Source organism: Marmota flaviventris, chromosome 12 (assembly GCF_047511675.1).
Source record: "Marmota flaviventris isolate mMarFla1 chromosome 12, mMarFla1.hap1, whole genome shotgun sequence".
NCBI lineage: Eukaryota > Metazoa > Chordata > Mammalia > Rodentia > Sciuridae > Marmota > Marmota flaviventris.
The window spans coordinates 74,681,391-74,697,998 of record NC_092509.1 but is presented as its reverse complement, the minus strand read 5'-3'; the positions used below and the strand labels follow the sequence as shown (position 1 = coordinate 74,697,998).

At 46.3% G+C, this 16,608-nt stretch overlaps 2 protein-coding genes across 3 annotated transcripts; one reads left to right on the top strand and one right to left on the bottom strand.

Annotated features, from left to right (window-relative positions):
• Positions 1-272: 272 nt before the first annotated feature.
• Positions 273-3,594, top strand: Il24 (interleukin 24). Its single transcript, XM_071600126.1, has 5 exons — positions 273-447; positions 1,112-1,170; positions 1,977-2,132; positions 2,525-2,599; positions 3,511-3,594. The coding sequence occupies exons 1-5, from the start codon at positions 273-275 to the stop codon at positions 3,592-3,594; spliced, it is 549 nt and encodes a 182-aa protein (XP_071456227.1).
• Positions 3,595-3,830: 236 nt separating this feature from the next.
• Fcmr (Fc mu receptor) lies at positions 3,831-16,032 on the bottom strand. Of its 2 annotated transcripts, none has more exons than XM_027934841.3 (8): positions 15,859-16,032; positions 12,557-12,889; positions 11,691-11,822; positions 10,539-10,761; positions 8,822-8,952; positions 8,316-8,468; positions 8,039-8,097; positions 3,831-5,699 (listed from the first exon to the last, which is right to left on the bottom strand). In XM_027934841.3, exons 1-8 carry the CDS (start codon positions 15,893-15,895, stop codon positions 5,532-5,534), a joined length of 1,236 nt encoding a protein of 411 aa, XP_027790642.2. In that variant the 5' UTR covers positions 15,896-16,032; the 3' UTR covers positions 3,831-5,531. The 2 variants fall into 2 exon arrangements, with proteins under 2 accessions (XP_027790642.2, XP_027790643.2); XM_027934842.3 differs by lacking the exon at positions 15,859-16,032 and adding an exon at positions 15,678-15,830.
• Between the last annotated feature and the right edge of the window lie 576 nt (positions 16,033-16,608).

Here is a 16,608-nt window from a genome sequence, read left to right as displayed (position 1 = left end):
CCTCATGATCTAATCACCTCTTAAAGTTCTCACCTGGCCCCATTTCTTCATACCTCATGTTGAGTTGTTTTTTTTTTTTTTTTCAATATGAGTTTTTCTTGGGACATTCAGACCATGGCACACTCAGGTGCCCCATCTGTATGCTCCTGAGGTTGGCCTAGACAGACTCACAGAGCATTATACTGGGGTGTATCCCTCCCGATCAGAGGTCATGCCTCAGGAGAAGGCCCCCTTTCTTTCAGCAGGATCTGTCTGCTCTTTCTTTGCTGCAGATGAGCTCTTGGTTGCAGATGGTCACCCTTCCTTGCCTGAGTCTGATCCTGTTTGTCTGGAGCCAGGTACCAGGGCTCCAGAGCCAAGAATTCCAATTTGGGCCCTGCCGAGCAGAAGGGGTCAATCTCCACCAACTGAGGGAGGCCTTCTGGACCATCCAGGAAACTGTGGTGAGTGCAAAGATGCTCTGGACCCAGCCATGGGGATAATTATGAAGACCTTCACAGGTTCCTCATCAGTTTTCTACATAAGAACTCAAGGAGGTCAGGAGGCACTATAAGCCCCTTGGTACCATGAGAAAACTGAGGCTCAGAAAGATGTGGTCAGCCTCTAGTAAAATAAACAGAGCTCAAGGGAAGGAAATATGCTGATTTGTCAGGCTTCATCCTGAATGGTGGGCTCTGGTTCTAAGTTCAAGATCTGAAATGAATGGCTGGGCTGCAGAGGGAGCTCCAGGTGCAGCCCCTCCTCCCCCATGTCTCCTCCTTACCCTGCAAAATACAGAGGCAAACCAAACTGACTTATTTCCTCTTGTCTCAAATGACCAAAAGAATCAAACAAGTCCTTCAGCAAGTCTGTGTTCAGACCTGAGATTCCATATGCCTGTGTGGGAGTGAGGGGACATGCTTAGTGATGTTCTATACATAAGACTTGTCCCCCCTCCCCAGGGGCTAGCTCAGCACCACCCCTCCTGGGTCCTCCTTTGGTCCCTCTGGTCTCTGGGACCTCATAGACTGGTTGGATTTAGGGGTCCGGGGAAGCAGCTCATACTTGCGGGGTTGGCTTCCTCGCTGACCCCTAACCTAGAGACATCTTTTCTTTCTGTTCCCCAAGCAAGCTCAGGATAACAACACCAGCGTCCGGCTGCTGTGCCAGGAGGTTCTGCAGAATGTCTCGGTAATCAGATGGTGGGCAAGGACAATACCTCCTTTTGTGGGGCTGATGGAGTCCTTCCCAATCTACCCTGGGCTGACCCTATACAGGGTAGATCTGGCCATGAGCCAGGGCAGCGTGCAGATGAATCACTCTGTGGTGGTTGAGACTTGTAAACATCTTTCTCCACTGAGCCAGAGAGTTGTCACCAGTCTCTATTTCACTTTTGCTTATATAAACAATGGGCATCTATTGAGCTGAACCCTCTTTTCCACTAATATGCTTTTCTCTTACCTATTTCTGTCTTCTCATTACCCATCAATTCAGTGAGTGAGTACAAATGTACTGAGCCCTGATCCCTAAGAGGTGTGCAGCTTCAAGAGCTGAGGGGGTTGTAGTGCAATTGCTGTTGAAGAATGTTCGTTTTTCTCATTTCTTTTCCTATTAGTCATTTTCCCACCAACTCTCCACCACAAAGTCCAAGTTCAAGTGCTTTCAGGGTCCGTGACCTCCCATATTTGGGAGGCTGTGTGGTGCAAAAGAAAGGGAATATTAGCTAAATGAGGAGTCAGGAGTTCCAGACCCTCCGTCTGTGCCTGCCACTGACAGCTGTGTGACTTTGGGTGGGTCACCTCCTTCCTGAGGTCTGGGTTCCTCCTGTGAAACAGGTGTTATTCTCTAGGGCCCCTGAAGTTCCTTCAGATCAAATGTTCATCATCTCCTAGAAGGCTCCTACCCCTACTGTACTTATCTTGCCTTGGGTTGCATATGGGTTGTCCCTCCAGGGTGGGCAGAGGTCTCGGCTTTGCAGTGACTCAATCCTCCCCCAGGATGCTGAGAGCTGTTACCTTATCCACGCCCTGCTCAAGTTCTATCTGAACACCGTTTTCAAAAACTACCACAAAAGAGCTGAATTCAAGACCCTGAAATCATTCTCTACTCTGGCCAACAACTTTATTGTCATCATGTCAAAACTTCAACCCTCTGTGAGTAGAACAAAGCTGTGCCTTGGGGTCGTCGGCAAATGGTGTGTTTTGAGAACACTCTCTTTCCTTATCCGGTCCTGGCTTATATTCCTCAACAGGGAGTTATGGGGGTTATGAAAAAAGAGTGCTGGGTTCAGGTCTAGGTTCTGCTTCTGATCAACTGGGTGACACTTTGCAAGGTGCTCAGCCTCTCTGGCTTCAGTTTTATCATCTGTTAAATGAGCATGACACTTCTCCCTGGAGAATTAAAGGAGATAGCTTCTGCCACATGGTGGGAGTTGGGCATTGACTATTCTGAGGTTAGCTCAGCTCTGTCCTCTCAGGACCCTTTGTGACATCACCATCATCATCATCTAATTCTTGGCTCAAAAATTTTTTTTCTTGTTATCCAGCAGGAAAATGAGATGTTTTCTGTCAGTGAGAGTGCACACAAGCGGTTTCTGCTATTCCACAGAGCGTTCAAACGGGTAAGGCTAGGAGCTGGGAGCTTGCTCACCTAGCAGAATAACTCAACCTGTCACACTAAGGGGCCTCAGAGACCTAAAGTGAAATTTAATATAGGTGACTCCACCAGGTTTGCCCTAACCCCACCTGACTTAGCAGGAACATAGGTATATTTGTATCAATTAGCATATACTTTGTATAAGTGGCACAAATGAAGTGGTCTTTTGTTCCCCAGCTGTTATCAAGTTAAAATGCTATTATATTTCCCTACCAGATGATTTCATTATTGGGGACTTTCCCTGTGAGAGAGTTTTATGGGTACTTGAACTGGGTAATGAAAGAAGCAAGGAGTCACCCCACTCACCCCCAAACACATCTGCAGTATTTTCCATAATGCTCAACTGGTCTCATTTATGAATAAAAACGATGGAAAATTATATTGCCTCTTCCTAAATTTAGACACACACACAAAATAATCCAAATTTCATTCTCAGCACCTCTCCCCACAAGTTATTTTTTTTCCAAAATGTGATTTTGATCATACATTAGCCTATAAATAAATGGTGAAGAGCAAAATACATGATGGAAAGAGGCCACCCTGGCTCATTTCCTCATTTGCACAGTGGATGCAGGTGGTGGGCCATACCCACCCCAGGCTGCATTCTGTGGTTCTTGTGGTTAGGGGTGCCGAGTGCTCTTGTCCTTTACCCAACACTACTCTGTGGCTACCCCATGACTACTCTCTTTATCCTCATCCCTGAAGCAGACAAATACTCAGGTAGGGACAAGGGATGGGCAGGAGAGATCATCAGAGACCATTCCACAGGTGACCCAGCCCAGGATTTGGAATCATGTCTGTTTCTGACATGGCAGATTGGAAGGAAAACATTCTCTCGGCTAACGTGGCTGACCTCTGGCTCTCCTTTCTCCTTAGTTGGACATAGAAGCAGCTCTGACGAAAGCTTTTGGGGAAGTGGACATTCTCCTGACCTGGATGGAGAAATTCTACAAGATCTGAATGTCCAGACAAGAATCGTGTACTTGTTCATTCTTCATGTAATTTCAAACAGGTGTCCCTTCCTGTGTGGCTCGCTGGGCACTTTACACTCTTGGCCATGGACCCTACTGTTGTCCCAGGCTTCTTTCAAAGACTTCATTCTTTCAGCAGCCCAAACGACAATCACAGGATGCTGTGAATAATCTACAAAGTGGATTCCTGTATTGATTACAACTCCATTTAATTACTGCCAGTGCTTCAACTGAAGTTATATTTATTTGCAAGATGCTAAATTCCCTGAAGGCAGCAGAATATAGTGTGCCCCATTTTTCCCTTTTTATCTCCCATGATCCTTGCTGCAGTGTGGGGCAGTGGGTAGGTGCTCAATTAATATTTAATAAACTGGATTTTATTTTTTTTTACCTGTGTTTGGATTTTTGAGAAACAATGAGGGATGCTAGGATATAATATTGAACTTTAACTCATGGAAGTCATATATCTGCAGGGGCACAGCATTGGGGTGAGGGTGAGCATTAGTTTGAAAAGTAAATGATGGAAGATAACATGTTGGCTAAAGTGCCTGGCACAAAGCAGATTGTCACCCAACATTTCATTTCCTGCTGCACTCCCTCCCCCTCCCCACCCTACCCTACTCCACCATCCCTTCTGCCTGGATCCTCTCCTTTTCTTCTTCTTTCCTTTATCTGATACTTGAGAAAGTGACAGCGTCAAGCTGACATCACTGATGGTATCTCTGTGGCTGGAGGAGGTACTGTGAAATATGTGATGACATTTCTTGCTAATAAAAGGGGCAACTCACCCCAGATCTGGTAGTCTGTTCTCCCTACTTCTGGGCAAGTGCCTGGGGAGACTGTGTTGTGTATTAGGGAAAGATCTTCTTAATGGCAAGAATGGTCATTCTCAAGCTCTAATTGTACTTTGTAGTTGACATCAATCCAAAGATAGAGTCCAATTATGTCACCTTGCCCCCAAAAGTTAAGAGAAAGACTACACTTAAGAGCTGCTAGGAGGCAAGGTGTCTCCTTTTCCACAACAGAAGAGCTACTGCAGAGCCCCTGATCCTCCAGGAACCCCATGCTACTTTCCTTCCCACTTTGCTATATGTTGTCTGGAACTGGCAAAAAGATGAGGGACATTTTTAAAAGCAGAGAGAGGTAATGACTTGGGATGGCTAGAACAGACTAAAAATGAGTGTTCTATCAGTGTTAGGATGTGGAAGAAGGGTAAGGAGGTGACAAAGACTGTGACTAAAAGAGCAGGAGCTGCTAGGGTCAGGGTACTTTTCTATAGCAAATGAGGGAGACTTAGACTAAAGAGGATTGTATATATATAATATATATATATATATATATATATATATATATATATTATATATATATACATCACTATCACTAACAATGTTGGTTCTGAGAATGTAGGATACTTTATAACATCAAAGTAAATTGGACAGGAGATAAATAGTTTCATACTAGCAAGTTCCAGCCTTTGGGTCAAGGCAAAGTCCTTCCTAGGAGTGTTATCATACCAGGCCCTTCCTAGCTCCCAGGGCTGAGGCCCATCCTCATGAAGTGCAACCCAGAGGCTGTCTATTTGTGTGAGGCCTAAGCTTGGGAAGGGCTTCTGAAATGGCAGCTATGCCTACACTCCATATTAATGCCACGTGATCTAGAGCCAGAGCAGCAAAGTCCCTGTGACCAAAGACACTGCAAATGCCACAGCCTGTTACATGGTTTGGAAAGGAAGCAGGCGGCATTGAGACAAATGCTATGCATACCCAGACTCCTCGAGGCACACAGTGGGGTACAAAGGTGTGCAAGATTATGTGGGGCAGAGCTATGCTCAGGGCACAGATAGATGGGGGCATGCGAGGTGATCAGGGCTCTGTGAGGGGATGGAGCAGTCATTGGAAATTAGCAGACAGAGAAGACTTATTGTCATCAAGGTGTGGCTGCAGGGGTACAGCTAGGAGGGTGAGTCAGGCTGGGAATATTGATGTAATCATTTGACTCAGTGTCCTCCCTCTTGACAGCAGGCTGGTGACAGATGCTCATATATTCACAGCTGGTCTTCAGAGATGGGGTGTGGAGCCAGGGAGCTTCGAGCACCTGGAAACACCAAATAAGCATCACTGAATTTGGGTGGATGGTTTTAGTATCTTTCCAGCTGGGTTTCCATAACAGGAAATGGGGGGCATGGCAGGGGGGACTCTGAGTTCTAGAAGGCAAAGACAAAGAGGTAGCTGATTTCCATCAAGTGGGCCAGCCCTGGGGATTTTCAGGGTGGTGAAAACACTTAGAACTAATATGGGAAGGAAATGCCTTAAATGGAGCTCAGATTGAAATCGTGTGGCTAAGCATGGGTCTGAGGAGACCCAGCTGTCAGAGGAGTAACCCCTTGGGGATAAAAATGTGACTTGTGGAACAAATATGCATCTTCTTAGGGAGGAATTCACAGGTACAGTGATTCACACTTGTACCTCTCTGTAAGAGCTTGGAGAGGCCATGACATGGCATTCCAGAAAGGGGCTGGGCAGGGAAGGGGAGGAAAATTGCTGACCATGTGGCACTGTGGTGCTTCTCCTCCTCAGACAGATGGTTTCTTCCCTTCAGATCATCTACCTTTAGTATGATTAGTTCTTAGAGGACAGGGCTGTGCCAAAGACCCCAACATGGCACAAGTACTATAATATTCACAGAAAGCCATGGTAGGGACTGTGATCACGTACTTAAACACAAGTTCTACGATCCAGATGTTCAGGACCCTGAATACAGTGAGCACTCATGGAAAGGAGCTTTTATGTTTTGTACTTTCCAAGAGGGGGATGCAGAAGTAGCTTGCTTCAAAAACATCTCCTAGCTGGGTGCAGTGGCTCACACCGTTAATACTGGCTACTCAGGAGGTGAGGCAGGAGGATGGCCAGTATGAATCCAGGCTGGTCAACCTAGTAAGACCCTGTCTCAAAAAAAAAAAAGTGTGTGTGTGTGTGGTGGGGGGGATATGGTATGAATGGGGATGTAGTTCAGTGGCAGAGTGCTTTTGCCTAGCATGTATGAGGCTCTGGGTTCAATCCCCAATACTGCCAAAATAAACAAAATCCCCCATTGTCTTTTACAGTTCATCATTTGAAACTGACTTATTTGGTTTTAAAATGAATTTGTTCCATCAATGTTTTTGCCCCGATACTGGGAATCAGAGTCTCAAGTAGGGAGGCAGAGTAAGCTGTGAGAAAGGCCCTGCCCAGGAGAGGACTGTGTGGTCCCAGCAGATTCAGAGGAAGGCTGGTGGATAGTGGAGTAGACAAACAACAGTGGGACCATTCCTAAGCTGCAGGGAGCTTTCTCTAATGGGGGTGGGGAAGGGAAAGCTCAAGAAACTAGAGGTAACTGGCAGAGCTGGGTATCACTCTCTCCTTTTCAGCAAGGCTCATGATTGCCAACCAGAGACGACCTTTCACAGCTTCCCTTGAAGGTAGAGGGTGCTGCTTGACTAAGCTAATTAAGGTCCATAATTAAGCTAAATAAGTAAAGGAATGTGTGAAACTTCAGGACCATGGTCTTAAAGAAGCACTTCTTTCTTTCTTGGTGGGCTGGAATGTAGATATGATACTAGAGACTGAGTATTGACCAGGGACCAGGACCATCCAGAGACTGAGGGAGCAAAAAGTCGCTGCATGACTTCATGGCTCAGGCCACCCCTTCCTGTCCCTCTGAATCTTTGCTTGAGAGGAAAATAGGCTTCTAACTTTGGAGCCATGTGTTTGGGGGTCTGTTACATGAACTTAGTCAACACTCTAATTAAAACTTGGATATTTGCTACCCTTAGTTCTTTTTTTTTTTTTTTTTTTTCCCTTAGTTCTTTTCTGGGTATTGAAACCAGTGTTTTAGCCACTGTTGGCTTCTTTAGAAAATAAAAGGTTTTCTTAATTTGGGAAAACAAAATGGACGGATAGTTTCAAGGCTTCTTTCCTAATGGAAACTCTCTATGTCCATTCCTTGACGAAGGACACCCAAGGTGTTTAATCTCGTCTGCTGAGTTACTTTCTAAGTTAAGCCTGACCTCCTCCAGTGATGGGTAAACTACCTCATCTCATCTTAGGGTTTACTAGAAAGTTCTTCCTCACGTTAAGTTGAAACCCTCTTAAACCTCCCAGTAAAATAATTTCTTCATTTGAAAGTTCTTCAAGTAGCTGCAGGTTACCATGTATCATTCTCTAACAGCTAGTTAACTAAAAATACCACAATCCCTGGGGAGTTGGTCTTCTGACAACACCAAATAAGGGAATGGATACAACTTGTCCCCCGAATGGGCCCCAGGATCTGGGGTAAGATCTTGCAACCTGGAGCTAAGACCCTGCTCTAGTAACAGTGCTCTCTCTGGTCCATGCCCAGAGTTGGGGGCGCGGGTTCGGGCTGAAGCTGCCAATCAGAAGACAGGTGGAGCTTACCTGTGGCGGGGCTGAGGGCGCAGATGTTCCAGGATCCGCAGGAGGGACCTGCCTCTGGCCTAAGGGGGATGGGAGTGCTGACGTAAGGGCGAGACGGAGCCTCCAGTTCCGCCCCCGCCCCTCCCCATCTTGCGGGAATCCCGAGGAAGTAAGGCGGCGGCGCGTGGCGGGGGGGGGAGTCCTGCTCCCCCAGAACCTGGCGCCAGGCGCACCGTCTACGCCCGCGCTCCTTCTGATCTTCTGTAGGGTCACCCGCCAGCCACCAGCTTCCGCTCACCGGCAGCGTTAGACTCTGGAGCGCGCCGGGGGCAGGCGCTGTAGATGTTCTGGGAGCGCGGCCGCTGCGATCTGGGCCGCTGCTCCCGGGGCCGCTGGGAGGCCTCCAGGGCGCGCATCCTCAACGCCATTCGGCGGACCCGCCTGGAGAAGGCTTCTCCGTGGTGACAGGGAAAGAAAAAAATGGCATCAGAGGCCCGAAGCCAACTTTCCTCTCCTTCCCCAAACTCAAGGCTGCTCGCTCCTCGATGCTTGGCAACGTCAGACCTATAGATGCTCAAAGTGTGCGGGACATTCGTTGGATCGTCTTACCCTCTCCTGAAGACCAAAGGTCTCAGGCCGCCCTCCTCCTCGTACCCATTCCCAGGTCACTGACCTTCGCCCCACTTCCCTACACCCCAGGCTACTCATCGCTATCTCCCGGGTTTTTCCCTGCAAAATCAAGCAGAGATCAGAACCGTCTGGGAGCTTAGCTTTCCCACCCCAGCCCAGAGCCCAGCTGCTCACCTCTCTTCCTTTGAATCGCTCTTTTTACCACCAGCCCCAGAAGGGCCAGCAGGAGAAGACCCAGGACAGTTGGGATCAGGATGTGAAATCCTTGACCCTCCCTTCCAAACCCTGAGCCACGGTTGAATTCTCTGGGGGGGGGGGGGGGGGGGGAAGGAATGGGAGAGAGAAAGAGAAGGTAGTGAGGGAGATAGGTTTAAAGAAGCACTTTCCTGTGGCAAACGTTTTAAAATGAACTCACAGACTTGTCCCTTTGTTAATAGAATTCTTTCCATTCACCCCAAAGACTCTTGTCTGTGGAGTCAGTAAACTGGGGTTCAAATTCAGTTGTGCCTTTTCCTGGACTAGTGACCTTGAACAAATCTCCAACTTCTCTGAGCCTCATTTCCCCACAAATCTGTATCATTTTCATTTTTGCAGAACTGTTATTAAGATGATACAAAATAGTGGATATGAAGAATTTAATGCTCCTGGCCTACAGCTGGAGATGATAAATGCCAGTCCCTGGCTAATACTGTGCACCTTGGTTTACTCACATGGTTATTGAAAATATTTAATGAGATAGTTTTTTTTTTTAAACTAGAGATTGAATTCAGGGGCTACTGAGCCACATCCCCAGCCCTATTTTGTATTTTTATTTAGATACAGAGTCTCACTGAGTTGCTTAGCACCTTGTCTTTACTGAGGCTGGCTTTGAACTCATGATCCTCCTGTTTCAGCCTTCAGAGCCGCTGGGATTCCAGGTGTGTGCCACTGCACCTGGCTTGAGCTAGTTTCTTATTACTATGAAAAAGATGTTTTTCTGAGTGCTCCCTCTTCCCTTTGTTTTTTGTACATATTGAAATCTTATTTTTCTGGAAGGGACAGTGCATAGTCCTCTTTTCTTCCCCCATTGTGCCAAGCCAAAATAAATCTCATGTATTTCCAGTTCTCATGTTCTTGCCCATTACAAACTTGATCACAGTCAGAATTGGATATTGCATGTTATCATCTTTTTACATCTTAAGGACGTGGCACAGTCCTGTCACATGGTTTAGACTAGGAAAATGTTGGTTAAATTTACTCATTTTCTTCTCCACTGGTATGTTGGTGTGATTTATCAAACCAAATAGTATCAGGGGTTCTAGTACTATCTGAAATCACTTAGCTCTCACAGCCTATTTCCCTATTTATAGAACCCCAAATAATCTTGGAAGTCCATTTCCTCATTAACATGTTTGTGATTGCTTAGGCATAAAAAATTCCAACATTAGAGATTTTCTTTGCCACCTGTTATAGTGCTACCACCTAGTGGTTAATTGCTGCCTTCCTTTGACTGCACCTGAGTCTTCAGGCTGGGGCTGTCCATATAGCAATGTAAGTCACATATGTAACTTTAAATTTCCTAGTAGCCACATTTAAAAATGAAATAGATGAAAGTAATTCAAACACTTAATAGCTTATTGGTTCATTTGATTCTCATTTAATTTTCCCCATCAAAACAGAGTTGAATAATTTTGAATGTGAAAGACTTGAGTCTCTTTCTACAGACTCAGTGCTAGAACATTAAATGCTAATGAGATTCATACCTGCTATATTCATAGGTAGTATATTTCATAGAGACAAGGTTAAGAAGGGTCTCTAATAATGGATGTTGCAGGGAGATTTTAGTGGATCTCTTGACTCTTGCCTACTTTACCTGGCTTTGAAACCATCTTGGATGATGGAGGCCTCTTACCTCTGCCCATGCAATCTAGTGTGCTGCTTGTAGCTGGCCCCTGGGGGCCTGAGCAGCCCCTCCTGAGTTGAAGTCTTTGATGTTGTGGTGGATGGCAGAATGGTTGAGGGCTTGGCAGCTGCTACTGGGAATGCTCTGGATTCTCGAGGATGATGAATTATTGGTGTGGTGGGGGAAGGGTGGGGCTCTGGAGGGTCATCAGTCCTTTGGGTTGGTGTGATAACTGCAGGAGATGAAAGAAAAAGGGACCTTCCATATACACTTTACTCTAGTCTCCAGAGGGACTGGGCCACCAGCTCTTTCTTTAATATATTCTTCTCTTTTGACCAGACTATATTTGTTCCTAGGGTCCTCATGGCCTGAAGTGCCTTCAGAGCATACCACCTCTATGCAATCAATTCTGTATTGGCTTCGAATACCATTTCCTCCAGGAAGCTCCCCATCTCATGCCTTCCCAGGAAGAAGAGCTTGCCCTCCTATGAGCATGGGGAGACCTTTTTTGTAGGTTCTGTTCTCTCTCTGCCTTGTGCTATATTTGTTTATTTGTACTCCCCCATCACACACCTATCAGTAACAACCGTAGCTCTATGACCTTCCCAATTACACTATTCCTTTTGGCACTCTACAGGGTCCCCTCATGTAATAATATTCAATTAATATATGCGAGGATATGATGGAAATATTAACACGTCATAAATGCATTTAAAACTAGAAACATACTGAACTATAAAAGTATTGTTAGTATAATAACCATTTATCTTTTAATTGAAAAATAGAGTTGTTAAAATCACTAGAAACCAGCAGGTAGAATACAACCCTGTGGGCAGCAAGAAGACATGATGACCTCCAGCTGGGAAACGTCTGCCCAGTCGTGGGTTTGGCAGTCATTCATAAAAAGAGCTGATTTTGTGAATGGAGCACACGCTCCATTGCTTGTGGTGCCACCTAGTGGTGATGTGCAAGTTCTGCAACTATGTCAGGGAGTCGTGGCTTTATGATAGGCTTGGAGGATGTAAAAGCAGGTCTGCTGGGCTCTGCTCTGCTGTGTTCTGCCACTCATGGTGAGCTGGACACCCACCCACCCCCCTCCTCCGTTTCCACAGCGCTACAGCATCTTCCTCATCTCTCTTACTCATGCTTTGATGGACTGACCTTTGGATGTGGATTCAGAAGAACCGGCATGTGCAACCATCTGGAGCCAAGTGGGCATCCGCTGCTCCAGAAATTTATGAAACCATTTTGGAGGCTCAGATATCAGCTCCTCCTCCCAGAATGGATTGTACTCTATTGGAAGCAAGGAGATTATGTTGATGGTATCTGAAGTAAAGACAGGCCTGGGGAAGGGACTGTTGGTGTAAGTAAAAGCTGACTCAAACAAGGTGAATGGCAGTGAAAGCATGAGAGCAGCGTTGCTGGAGAGGAGCAGAAAAGGAGCTGGTCTTGTGGCCTCCTTGACAGAGCACTTTTTCTTCTAGCACAGCTAATGTGCCCTGAAAAACCATCAGACACTATTGGGACTGTGAACTGTTGAATTAGTTGCTGCATTTGTGTAGGAAATCACTGGAGAAGAGGAGAAAGGCTGGATGCATGAGAAATAAAGGACCAGACCAGACAGTAACAAATATGGCCTATAAATATGCCTTGATAAGTGGGTGTATTTCCTTTTTATTCATCTCTGATATATCTCATGGAACAGTTATATATGACAGTTATGTCCTTGGCTTCCAGTTTCCACTGGTGCTCAAATTCATGTCACCTCTCCCCTTGAGCCCTGGGTAGGACAGGCGACACAAGGTCAGCATCTCTTATCCTTTTGCCTACTGTGGATAGATAGTTCTATGGGTCAGAAGGTTAGTGGACTATGAAGTTCAACTCTGTGGATGCTAATTGTTTTTGGGCTGGCTAATATGGCAATAGCATAGAAGTCTGGAGGACTGTTATTTAGATGGCTGTCTCAATCTTCCTAAGTGGAGACATTTTCTGAGTGTACTGAACCTGCAAGCAGCGGTGGCACCTACCACTGTGGACATTCAGGGTGACCTTCTGGGTCTTGCCCCGTTCTGTGTGCGTGCCCACTCCGCAGGCATAAACTCCACTATCACTCTCGGTCAGTTCTGTCATCTCCACTAGGAACAAATTCTTGTGTAAGCACGGCTTCAAAGTGACTCGACTGTCATATTCCTTCTTGATGAAGTTATTGGATACCACCGTGGAACAGATTGCAGGTTTCACCATCTCCCGGCACAGATACATCCTCACGTTTATTTTAGGAAGCGGGCACTCGATGGTAATAGATCCACCCAGTTCTCCATCCAGCTTTACTTCTGGGAGGATCTTCAGAGCCCCACATACTGCAGAAGAAGGAGTTAATGCAGAGGGAGCCTCATTCCCAGACATATCCCCAACTCTAACTCTCTCCAACCCTAGCCCAGGTTCTAGCCCAGCCTCACTCCAAACCATGGCCCCATCCCCATCACCAGTCCAACTTCAGTCAGTCCTCAGCCTCAACCTGTCATGATTTCTTCCCTTATCTTCATTCATCTTTTCCCTTGCCTAACCCAATTTACCACCTCAGGCCAAGTCCTTACACACCCGTCCCCCATGACCACACCTTAACTTAGCTCTTTGCCTCATCACTAAATCCATATCCATAAGGACCCAGACCACCCCTATGAGAATCTGATCAAAACCACAACACCCACTTCAAGGAGAAATAATGTGCCTAGGGTGACCCCAAATGGCATATAGCCCCCAAGGGACTTCAGCCTGAGGCTGGGAGATGCAGGTCAGTTTTGCTGCAGTAGGTTTTCCTCTCCAGTTTTGTTTTGGTCATATTCATTCAGCCAGTCATTTATTCCAACAGTTCTCCATATTCAGTCATTCAGTAAGGGTCTACTGAATGCCTGTCATGAGCATCTCTCCCTTGCAGAACAAATCATTTACTGAGCAATATCAACAGCCAGCCAGTAAAACACCAAGTGATCAATTCCATGACAGAGAGCACAGTATTCCTTGGAAGGAGCAAGCAGGGGCCCCTGATACAATCTCTTGTAGGGGGTGGGGTAGTTAGAGGAAGGTTATTTGGAAGATGTGGTGTCTGAATTGTGATCTGAAGGAAAGGGCATAGAGGGCAACTGAGAATCCTGATACTTGTCACCCAGTGGGGAGCTCAAAGGAGTGTGTGAGTGAATGCAGGTGAGGGTGTGGGCACACTGTGTGTTGACAGGGTGTGGAGCAGGGAGGGATAAAAGATGTGGGTTGCAAGAGTCTGACATTAAAAGGCTTGTGCTTTAGGTGAGAGGTCTCATGCAGCTCAGCCAGCTATAGAAGAGGGTAAGGCTTCAATGATTAATTATTAACTAAACAGGTTCCATTAAGTGTCTGAATATTTTCAGTAAGAGGGTTCATAAGGTAAAATGTGTGTGTGTGTGGGGGGGGGGGGTGGGATGGGATGGGGTGCAGGGCTGCAAAGGAGAAGAAGTCTTCCAGATGGTAAGAATGGTCCCCACCAGGGTGGGGATGCCAGAGAGAACAGAGCACATCTGTGGATGTGGATGGAGAGAACTCCTCCTGCTTAGGGAGATGCATCCCCAGAGCACGACTTCAGGATAGCTGCAAGAAGTTCAGTCAAATGGGTGTCAAGGAAAGTGTCAGGAGAGCAGTGAGACTTGAGGATTCTGGATCAGGACATCCCTGATGGGTAAATGGGTAAATGTGGACAAGGGTAACCATCATGGGAGGAGAATGCAGACTACAGGGACTGGAGAGGGAGCTCTATGGGAGCCCACTGAAAGTGTAGCCCATGTTAGCATGGTGGGAGAGCTGGAAGCATGAGCCCCTGCATCCTCTTGGGCCTGCGTAATCCTCCCCTCCTTCTAGGGGGAGCAACATCCCTTTGGCCCAGCTAGAATGGCGGTGCTGCTCAGGGGCAGACTGAAGTGGTATGATTTAAGCACTCTTTACACCTTTATATCTTCCATTCCCGCCCCACCCCTCTGCCTTCTCAGCCTCAGTTTGATTAGCCATCCATCATGCACATATATCCCACTACCTCTCAGAGTGTCTGACACCGCATTAAAACTCCATTCCTTTGGGCTCTTAAGACTTTTCAATGCAACAATTATTTGAATTTATTCTATACTGAAGGCATCACAAAGAAAGAACTTTTGAATAAAAATCCATTTTGATCCTTAAGGAGCTTATCATTTAATTAACCAAATAAACACACACGGAGCCACAATATGAATGTAATTAGTATTCTGAGTTCAGAAGTGGGGGCTCAGGAAAGTCTTTGAAAAGGAAGTGGAGACTGAGGTGGACTTTAAGGAACTCATAAGAGGTGAAGGTGAAATGAAGGATGTTTCTGGTAGAACGAATAACATGGGCGAGGAAGGGCAAGGTGGCAGGGGTGTGTAGCATATGTTCAAGGAAGAGTCCTGTTTGGCTAGAGCAAAGTGCAGGAGAATGTGTCAATACATTGAAGGTTTTGCAAAGAACAATCCTCTGACTAGAGTCAAGCTGTGGGAAGATTTACCTGATCAGGCTGAGAGGGTGAAAGTGGGAAAGATAGTTGAGAGAGGATAGTTGTGCATTTGACCCCTTTCCTTTTCCTCTGTGACCTTGCTAGTAGAGGCTGCCACTGCTTCTCATTCTGGTAAGCTACACAAATTGGCCATTGATTGGACCAAACTCTGGTTGGGACTAAATGGGAAGAGGTGGTAAAAAAAAAAAAAAAAAAAAAAAAGCCATTCTGGCATTTTGTGGCTGATATTAGAAACACTTACGGCAGATGAAATAGCCCATTTGGATGGGACCAATGAGGAGTCGGAGGTAAAGGGTTAAGCATGTAGCTGTGTCTGGGGTCTTTGTGGGTTGTTAAAGTGGGGTGTCCAAGAGACAGTTGCCAACTGAAATATGAAATTCAGAAAATAGAATGGGACTGTTGAATGGATTAGGGAGTCCTCCTTTAGAGTTGAAAGCTGGAAATTCAGGAGTGAAAAAGATCTATAGACAGAGAATATGGCGGTAAGAAGAAAGATCTTTGGAGGCACCAGCTTTAAGATCCCATAATAAAGGTAGAAATGTCTAGGAAATGAGATACCTTCAGCCCTGGAGAATTAACAACTGGCTAAACAGTACCTGGAGTGGAGAGAGGAGCACTAGCAGGGAGCAGGGGTGCTCCGGTGACTCACATGGCCTCCATCCTTGTCCTGGTTTGCAGTTGAATCCATCAAGGAACATCAGGGACGGAGATGCCTGGCGATTGATTGCCTGTGGCCACTTCATTAAAAAGTGTGAAGTGTTTCCCCGGAGTCCTTACCTGGCAGGAAGTAAAGTGACCAAAGCCAGAGGTCCATGGTTCTTTCCAAACCCTCCGGAGCAGGAGCAGAGACCCACTGCCAACCCGAGAGCCCTTCACCATCGGGAGCTTGAAAGAGATTCTGGCCCCATCGAGGGCAAAGGCTTGAAAATGAGGAAATGACAACCTGTCTTGTTTGCCAGCTAGTCTTAGCCTAAAAAAGAAAATACCAGCAAACCACAGCGGAAGTCAGGAATTGAGAAAACATGCTGTGTTGGGTGAGAATGGGTCACCAGGGTTCAAAGGGCCTCTAGGAAGCTCTCGAGATTGTTAGCAAGCACCAGCCTGGTATCTCTTTGCCTTCACACTTTTTCCTGGAGGGGCCTCCTGGGCTTTATATGTATCCATTAACTCCTGAGCTGGGGGCCTTTGTTTTACCCCTGTCTTCAGGAAAAAAAGAGCCTCATCTCCAATTCTTCCCATTGGATGGAAGCTGTGTGGACAGAGGTTTGGACCTGAAGTCAGAAGATGCTGGTTGTGGTCCTTATCAGTTAGCTCATTTGATGAATACCTTTGAGCACCTACTATGTGGAGTTGCCAATCATGGATCTGGGGCAATTCAGTACTGAGTCTTGATTTCTTTATCTAGAAAATATATGAAGGTGGGACTAGATGACCCCTGGCATTTCCTCCTACAGAACATCATCCCTAGTTCACTCAACATCTCTGCCATCCCTCATCCCTCATTTCCCCCAGCTGTCTCCATAAGGT